The 9,151-nt window shown below is 37.8% G+C and overlaps 1 protein-coding gene across 1 annotated transcript; it reads right to left on the bottom strand.

The window, feature by feature from the left end:
• Positions 1-6,787: 6,787 nt before the first annotated feature.
• Positions 6,788-9,151, bottom strand: LOC124053134 (C-reactive protein-like). The gene is made up of 2 exons (XM_046378102.1): positions 8,994-9,151; positions 6,788-8,072 (listed from the first exon to the last, which is right to left on the bottom strand). Exons 1-2 carry the CDS (start codon positions 9,049-9,051, stop codon positions 7,444-7,446), a joined length of 687 nt encoding a protein of 228 aa, XP_046234058.1. The 5' UTR covers positions 9,052-9,151; the 3' UTR covers positions 6,788-7,443.

The raw sequence follows: 9,151 nt of genomic DNA, 5'->3' as shown, positions 1-9,151 counted from the left end.
TCTCTTGGGAGAATTCATACCTCATACTTTGGAGTACTTCTCTCAGTCAGAACAGTCTGTCTGTTGACCGTGTGTTCAACGTCTTCTGATTCTGCCAGAGCACAATCATTCAGATCTGCACTTTTAATGACGAATGAATTCATGACCAGCGTCAGTCCTGCTCTGCATATAAAGCTTTTTTTCTAGATTCTCAGTTACGCTGAAGTCATCACCTTCAGTAAATGTTTCTTTTCTGTGGAGCGTTTGTGTGAAATACAGAGACTTTATATGTCTGTGTGCCTTGTGGATTATCAAGGGACAGCACTGTCTATGACAGGATATTTTAAAGCCATAGTCATTAACACTGCACTACTATCAGTTTCAACCAGTGAGCGTCTGATCCCTTTTAGAAAACAAAACCCACCCAGATTGAAAGTTAACACCTCAGGAAAACTCACTGTGAAATACAAATAGATTAACCCACTTCAACCAGATAACAAGTGATGACTCTAGTGTAGATGGGATACTTTTCTAGCTGCCATGCTACTTTTGCCTGTTATGCCTTTTGTTAAATTGTTTAATAAAAGCTGAAACACAAACTTTGCTGGTGTGCTAAATAACAAGCACTTTGATGCTCACACCAGCCGTTATATGTTGTTTTTGCTAATACTGTATTTGTTGACTTCCTCTTTGTCTTTGAATCAAGCTCATGTATATGTCCTCAGTGTAACCTAAGTTTTCTAGCTTGCTGCTGCCATGTGTTAACTGGCTACTGTACTGTCTGTGTGTTTGGGAACTTTTTATTTACTTCCATACTGTGCTTCATTTTTGTGGAAGTTTGATGTTGGGATTAGGGACATGAAAATAAAATATTTTCAAATTGATCATATTCATTGTGGTTTATTATCATTGATTTTGTAATTTTATTCTGTACTACACACTGCATTGTTAGGTGTCGTTCGCCAGAGTCTGATCTAATATTTATTTCATTGTCTTTTATCAGCAGTGGTGGAATGTAACTAATTTATTTAATTGAGTACTACTTCATTTGAGTTCTTACATCTCCATTACCTCGCAGGCAAATAATAGTTTTACTCCAGCAGCGTCTTGCTTTTACTTTTAACGTCTCATATTTTGTATTCATTGGAAAACATTTAATGAGAATTTAGTTAGAATCAGCAGCTATATATATTCATTTATTAAATTCAATAAAACTAAGCAGTTTTCATTTTTAGATATTAATTCTGTTGAAATGAACTGAATGTAAAGCTGAAAGTTTACTCAACTCATTAATTACACACAGCACACGCACAGTATGTAGCTTCTGCTGCTGGGGGACTGCTTGGGGAAGTAATGTGGGATGGTGGGAGCTGTTACCACCATAACAACAAATACCTAACTGTTGTGACTCAAGCAGTAATGTTCACCAGCATGGTAATGTTTTAAAGTTTCATTCACATCCTTCACTCTGACTCTCTCCTGGAGTTTATAGTGACAGGCAATCAAATGATTTGTTGTTGAATAAAATTTTGGCTTTTCTCTATACATTATACACTGTGCATGATCCCAAATGTCTCCAACGCAATTCGACAAAATATGTGATAGGTCTAGTCATTTTAATGCAGAATTTTCTACACATATCTTTAAGCTCTGAAAATAACACGATCAGCATTTTAGATCCTTGCGTTTTGTAGTTTGAAGAAAATCCAGAATGATGAAAGTTGTGTGTCTTCATCACATATTTGAACAACAGACCCCATGATTGTGCCAATCACTGAACAAAGCATCTGATAGCAGAAATACATAGTTCTCTATGTTAGGAGTGAGCACTGGGAATTGCAGATCTCAAAAGATTGTCTCCATATCTGACTATGGGGCAAGGTATCTTTGTCTACCCTCAGAACATCTTACAGTTTTTCTGAATTGCTAAAACACTAACTTCTGTTGTGTGAATCAATTGCTCAGTTGTCTAAACTCATTCGCTGAATTGAGCATCATTTTGACAAAACCATAAACTATCTTCACCTCGTAAAACACTATTTGCAGATCTCAGTCCTTCCTTTTGCAAAACTCTAAACACATTCTCATGCAATAAAACACAGCTGTCATGTGATGCACTTGTGATGCATAACGGTAACAACAAGTAGCAAAATATGAACACAAATAAACCACGTGTCATTCATTGAACACAACGATTCAAAATTGATCACACTTGCTTCTCATCATGTCGTGACAACATGACAACCAATATAAGCCAGTTTGGAGTGCAAGCAGGTTGGTCCTGCAAGCTCATGACAGCAATGGATCAGAGACACAGGACGAATGAGTGGAGGACAAGAAGGACGCAGAGGATGAGGAATAGGAACAGGAGGGAGAGGAAGAGGAGGAGGAAGAGGAAGAGGAAGAGAGACGATTTCTGATGAAATTCGGGCTACAGTCATAGACCATGTACTGGTGCATGGCATGACCACGAGGGAGGCAGGCCAAAGAGTCCAGCCAAACATCAGCCGATTCTCTGTGTCCACCATAATCCAGAGATTCAGACATGAGAACAGGTACAGTCTACTTTACTGTACTGTTTTATCATTGAAAGTTTAAAGTACTACTGTATAATGTATATATATTTCAGAACATTACAGTACATATATTTTGTACATTCTCTTTTTGCAGAGTTGCAAGACAGGAGGCCATTGTAGCTGACTGTCTGTCAAAACAATACCATTACACTACAGGAAATACAGCAACAAATTATCGAGAACCACACAGACTTCGAGGAAATCAATAGTGTGGGCCTTTCCACCACTGACCGTATCCTCCATCGCAACAGGATACCAATGAAACAAGTTTACAGAGTGCCCTTTGAACGTAGGCTGGACACTTTCATTTGTATTTGTCAGTTTCAGCATGATTCTTTTTCCACAGTACCTATTATACTACAGTTTATGTTATGTAAATGCTAAATCCACTGACTTGACCACTGTGTTTTCATTTTTTTTGGTGTAGTGTTTAATGACTGCTCAGCAGTTTTTCTATTTTGTCCGATTTGTGCAAGATCTGACAACATTGTTCGGTTTTGAGCACATGTAAAACTATTTTGAGGTGATGGTATGATTTTGCAAAAAGAATCAGAGGTTTTGCCAATGTGGTTTGAACAAAAAGTTTTGTTTAGAATTCTGAGAAAATGACAGGAGGATTCAAAAAATGTGTTTTAACAATTGTGAAAAACTAATAAATATGAGTTCTTATGTGTTGAATGCACATGTAAAAACTAAAGCAGACAGCAGGGGGCAGCAAAGTGAATGGAAAGGATGGAACATAACGCCAAATCACAACAGAAGTTATCTCATGACACTTTCCAATTAAAGCAGGTCTAGACTTAACTCTTCAATTAAATCTTTGGTGGCGGGAGACCCAACAAAACCCCACAAGCAAGCACTTGGCGACAGAGGCAAGGAAAAACTTCCTTTTAGAAGGCAGAAACTTCAGAGCAGATCCTGGCTCAATGTGGGCGGCCATCTGCCTTGACCGTTGGGTTGTGTGTGTGAGAGAGAGAGAGAGAGAGAGAGAAAGAGGGAAGTAGGGCACAACAGCTATAATATCAAAGTAATGGAACTATAAAAACAGTATTATCAATAATACTGATGATAGTAGTAGCAGTAGTAGTAATAGTAGCATAGCAGGAGGTCTAGACGTGATCCATGGGAACCTGTGAGACTAGAAAGACCAAAGCACCTCTTATGATCAGGCAAGGTAGTGAGTCTTTAACCCACACTGTTCACCTACATCGCATATTATTAGTTTTGGATTTGATAGAAGGTATGTTAAAAGTAGGAAAATGTACTACCGCCCCCCTCCTGCGTGTTGCTGAGACTGCCCCCTAGAGCTGCAATGCTGTCAGCTAAAAGAGTTAGTTACAGAAGAAGATTCAACCCACTAAGCAGACTAAATAGGATGTCTTTTACTCAGTAAAACTGTACTGTTTGCAGGTCACTTGCCCTTCCTCGTGTGTCTCCAGTCTGATTGTCTCCCCGATTACCCGATTGTATCCACCTGTTTCCCATTACCCTCATGTGTTTTAAATAGTCTTGTCTTGTCCCAGTGTGTTTCATCCCCGTGTGATCACTCCAGCTTTTCTTCAGCCACAGCCTTGCCTTTGCCTTGTTTTCTGTTCCTGTTCCTGTTTTATCCTCTTTAAGAGTACATTTCATAGTTTAGTTTAGTTTCTAGTTAGATTTTGTCATAGTTTTTCCGCTTCTTAGAGTGATTTTTTTGTTGTAGAGTTCTTTGTATTCATAGACTAGCTTTTCCTCGTGTTGGAGTGTTTTTTTTGTTCTTATACTAATTATCGTAGATTGTAGATTTATTTCTCCTTTGGGAGCGTCTTTTGTTCATAACGTTTCATAGCCGGCCTTAGTTTCCTTTTCTCTGTTTTTGTTGTTAATGTTTCTTAGCCGAAGAACACACGTTAGGGAATTTTCATAGCCTTGTTTTTTTTTCACTCTGCCAAGAGAATTGTTTCAGATGTCATTAATAAAGTCTGTGCTTGTCCTGACCTGCTCCACTTCTGAGTCCGAACCTGACGTTATCCTCTGGTCTTCTTCCCATGTTGTTCTTGTAAGTGAACAAGAAGAACTTCTTCTGTTACAAGAAGTTGAATGCAGCATCCATTAAAGCCCGCAATCATACCTGTGCAACACCCTGCAGATGCCCTTAACAGCCCCTCAGGTGCATGCTGATTCGGCATGATGGACTTATCTATTGAATTATAGCAGGTTGAGCTTGAGCCACATAACAAGGAGAAAACAGCATTCAACACTGGCCATGCTCTGTACCTGTCAAAGTTGGAGTGAAGCTGAGTGTACATTGTCTTGCTTGTTGTTATTTATTAACAAAGAATGATGTCATCATCATCATCGTCCACAGCCCAGAGAAATTGGAGGATGCTACTGATCAACAAGAGGGTTACATACGTCAGAGCCACCAAGTTTTAAGTGAAGTACTTAACTAAAATTACTGAAAGGGTTGCTATGACATGCAGTCATACAACCCATCGCAGCTTTGACCGATTTCTATACATATATACACTCAAAAAAGAAAGACTGGATAAAATATTTAAATGTTATTATTAATGAGACAGGTTTTGTTATATTTAGGCTATGATGAATCAATTAATTGTTATACTAATCATAATATAAGATAAAATAAAAAATAAAATAATCTTTAGAATAATCCACAAATTAGTTGTTTGTTTAATTGACTAATCAACAAATGCAATTATTGGATTATTCAGTAAAAAATAATAATTTGGTGGAGCGGTACACCACATTATGCCCAGAGACAGTCAATAGTATTGGTTATTCATAACGTTGGTATCAATGAAGTTCAATTTGTTAACCTTTTGATAACCCAAAGTCAATGTGATACAACAATGTGTCACACCGCGTTAGTTTAGGTTATGCTTTGAGTCCATGTGTCATGGTTCATGTTTGTCTTGTCATGTATTTGTTTCCATGTGTTATGTTCAAGGTTTTTGTCATGTCCTGTTTTATTTTGAAAGTGTCACTTCCCCTATGTGTCTGTTTCATGTATCTGTGCTTTGGTTACGCTGATTGCTTTCTCCTCCCTTATGTGTTTCACCTGTGTCTTCCTGTGTCTTGTTATGTCGTCTATTTAGTCTTTGTCTTCCCAGTCACATTTGTCAGATCGTTGCTTCTATCTTCATGTCTTCGTGTCAGGAATTGCTTCATGCCTCATGTTTTTTCACCACAGTTTTTGATCCCTTGCCACAGTAAGTGTGAGATTTTGAGTTTTCTTGTACTATTAAAGAGACTATTCTTTAGGACTCCTGCCTGCCTCTGTTTTGACTCTGCATTCAGCTCTCTGCATCAGCCACACTTTTTTTGACAGAACAACATGACTGGGAAGACAAGGACTAAATAAACAAGACAATAAGTCACAGGTGCAACACATTAGGGAGGAGAAAGTAATCAGGATAAACTAAAGCAAAGCTACATGAAACAGACACACAGGGCAAGTGATACTTTCAAAATAAAACAGGACATGACAAAAACCTGGAAATAATACATGGAAACACATGACAAGACAAACATGAAACATGAAACATGAAACACAAAAGACAAAACAACCAAATCACAAGGCATCACACAATTGCAGTCCACATAATCTGGTTGAAATGCATATTCTAAGTACTTGAATATCAAATTATCAGTAGAGCGTATGCCATGCTAGATAGCCAATAAAACAAATGTCAATCGTCAAGTTGTCATACTGGCATTTAACACAACCTACCCAGTTACTGTTCACCACCTATTCAGTTGACTTGACTTGTGGACATTGCATATTACCCAGCTCACAGTACACAATATCTAACTGGATATTGCATGTTACTTATTTTAATGAATCAACTTGACTTTGTGGTTAAGTTTCTTTCTTTATCTGCAGACCAGACTTCAGTTCCCACAAGGAGCCAGTGTTATCATGCTTGTAAAATCAATGTCTGAAGTTGCTTTAACTTTAAATACTGGCTTATTTACTGGCTTATTTACTTAAAATTTTGTTGTCAGTTATATTGATTGTTGATGAGGGGGGTATCCTTTTGATGGTCGTTTCTTTTTCTTATTGACTGGAAACTTTGGTCACTCATTACTGCAGCGGAAGCCAAAAGATTCAGCATATAAACTATACTTTTCATATAAAACTGCGAATCCAAAATCTAAAATGAAAAAACCTAATAGCTTATTTTCTGTACTTTCAATTTCTTGCTCAAGTCAAAAATAGGAAATAAAAATTTGATTTTGATATTTAATGTGTATGATTTGTTGCAGACCTTTTCCTGTCTTTCACACGATAAATTTGCAGCAAATACAATGCTTTATTACAATAATTTAAGCTTGGCTGTCAACAAAAGGTTGTACAAGCATGTAAAGCATACATTGCACCCTCAATTTAAATAAGAATAAAAAATGCCAAGCTTCAGGTGGCAGGTCTTACATGCACAGACTGTAGGCATTTCCTGTGGTCCACATTAAGTTTTGGTTCATGTATGTACATGACAGTGGAGCATGAAAAGGGCAGGTTGATATATCATTGGATTTGCTGGGAGACTTCTCCTTGAACAAGATCATACATCATGTTGATGTATGTTCAGGTGTTCAGTTTTCTTATTTACTTTAGTTTTTAGTTTAGATAACTTCAGTTTTAATTAGTTATTTGATACTATATATGTCATGAGATGAGTGTATAGCTTGGACTTGATAATGCTGCTCCACCATCCAATCATTTCTGACCTACCGAATGACATCATCATCACAACATGGCAGCTCTGGTATTTCAGATATTTTGGCTTCATCTTTGCATATTAGGAAGGATGTGAAGATGATAGTTAACACAGAGACATTATCTGACTGAAATCCTTGTAGCAAGCTGGTGTGCAATTTAAATAAACTAATAGCATTTTAGTTTATCAAAGTCACTCTTCTCAACATACACAGAGCCAGTGGAGGAGTACTGCAGGTTTTTCCAGTTGAGGAGGTTCCCAGGAGTGAAGGTATTACCTTCCATATAGAACCTAATTTCACATGGCGTGATGACACTGTCCCAGAGGTGGACATCTGAGATGTCCCCTACAAATGACTGATTCTGGTCAAAGCCTCCACCATAACTGTCTTGATCTTGACCCAGAATTATACTGGGAGCACCAATGAGAGTAGCTTTTTGCTCCAGAATTTTCCGAGCACTACGTTTTCCATTGACCCACAGCACTGTCAAGCCAGAGGTGGAGTCCCAGGTCCAGCAAACAGAGTTCCATTCATCCTTGTCATCAGGAAGCCCGTTGATATCAAGAGCTGTCCCTTGGACATGCAGCCTATACACACCAACAGAGGGCTTGTAGAGCAGGAAGGCGTTGGATTCAGATGGGACTGCTAGGGAGAACAGAGTCTGGGCTTGGGTCTGTGAAGAGTAAAACCTCATGCATACAGTCAAAGCTGTGATGGGTTGCTGAGCACTGGTAATGAGCTTAACATGAGAAGCTCCTGTGGCCAGTGGGAAGGTAAAAGTTCTCTCTGAGAGGTCTGTAAAAGAATAGCAGGATTAAGATTACTTTAAGATTGTCAGGCAACTGAAATTTGTTTCTTTTCATATTCCTCCTAGTTACATGTGCATACACTCCCACACGTATGATGACTATGATGGAATGGTACTGTGAGAGTGTAAGGCTGGTGTTATTCTATGATTTCTATACATACATACATACAGTAGAATCTTTAGTTTAAAGTTTAAAGTCCATTAGCATTATTGATAGGTATGGTTGGGTGTGATCAGAAATGTGCTCCGCTGACCTGTAAATATGCCCAACAGTGATGTCAAGGAACTTTTACGCATTTTGGAATACCCAATTACTTCACTTCAACCGGGTGAAAGGATCAACAATCTGACCTGACAACATGCTTGCAAAAAAAACCTATATAAATTGTAGCTTTACATATGAATAAGTAAAGGACAGTCAATTACAAGAATGGGAGAAGATGTCAAATGAGAAGATGTCCATGTACTGTCTGACATATAGGCAGACCATACTCAGGACTGCAGACTGTATTGGACTGAAACCCTTCTAAAGCTTGCTTTTTTTCTAGGGACAAAGAACATACACAATATAATGGACTACCAGATCAGTAGAACTGATTGTGAGTTTATATTGGGTTAGTACATTATTGCAGTAATTACTGCACGATTTAATACAAGTGAAAGTTATATATTCAAGATCTTACTTAAGTAAAAAAAAATGTACGTATTACCATTAAAATGTATTTAAAGGAACAAAATTATATTGATCTAACTAAATTATCTAATGGTGGTGCTTTACTAACATATCATACTTTTTTCATATATTCACACAGAAGCAGGAAAAAACCTTAAAAAAATGAATGCAACACATAAAACTGTTTTTTATGTAGATATTCTGTCCTGTCCTGTCCTGTTTTTGGTAGTCTCACCTTGGTATATAGCATGACCAGTGCAGAGCAAGGCCATTAAAAACAGCAGCTGTTCCATCTTCTTTGATGTGGGATGTCGGAGAGTTTCCTAAAATTCAAAAATGGGACAGTTTTCTACTGCTGTCTTTACAAATATAAGTACTTTAAAAGGGGTGGAA

The sequence above is a fragment of the Scatophagus argus genome, chromosome 21, assembly GCF_020382885.2.
Source record: "Scatophagus argus isolate fScaArg1 chromosome 21, fScaArg1.pri, whole genome shotgun sequence".
In the NCBI taxonomy this organism is placed as follows: domain Eukaryota; kingdom Metazoa; phylum Chordata; class Actinopteri; family Scatophagidae; genus Scatophagus; species Scatophagus argus.
Note: the sequence above shows the minus strand (reverse complement) of the source record. Positions and strands in the feature narration are given on the sequence as shown.

Coding starts and splice junctions, on each gene's coding strand:
- LOC124053134 (XM_046378102.1), bottom strand. CDS start 9,051: ATGGAACAGCTGCTGTTTTTAATGGCCTTGCTCTGCACTGGTCATGCT. Junction 8,073..8,993: donor TGGTCATGCTATATACCAAG/GTGAGACTACCA, acceptor ATTCTTTTACAG/ACCTCTCAGAGAGAACTTTT.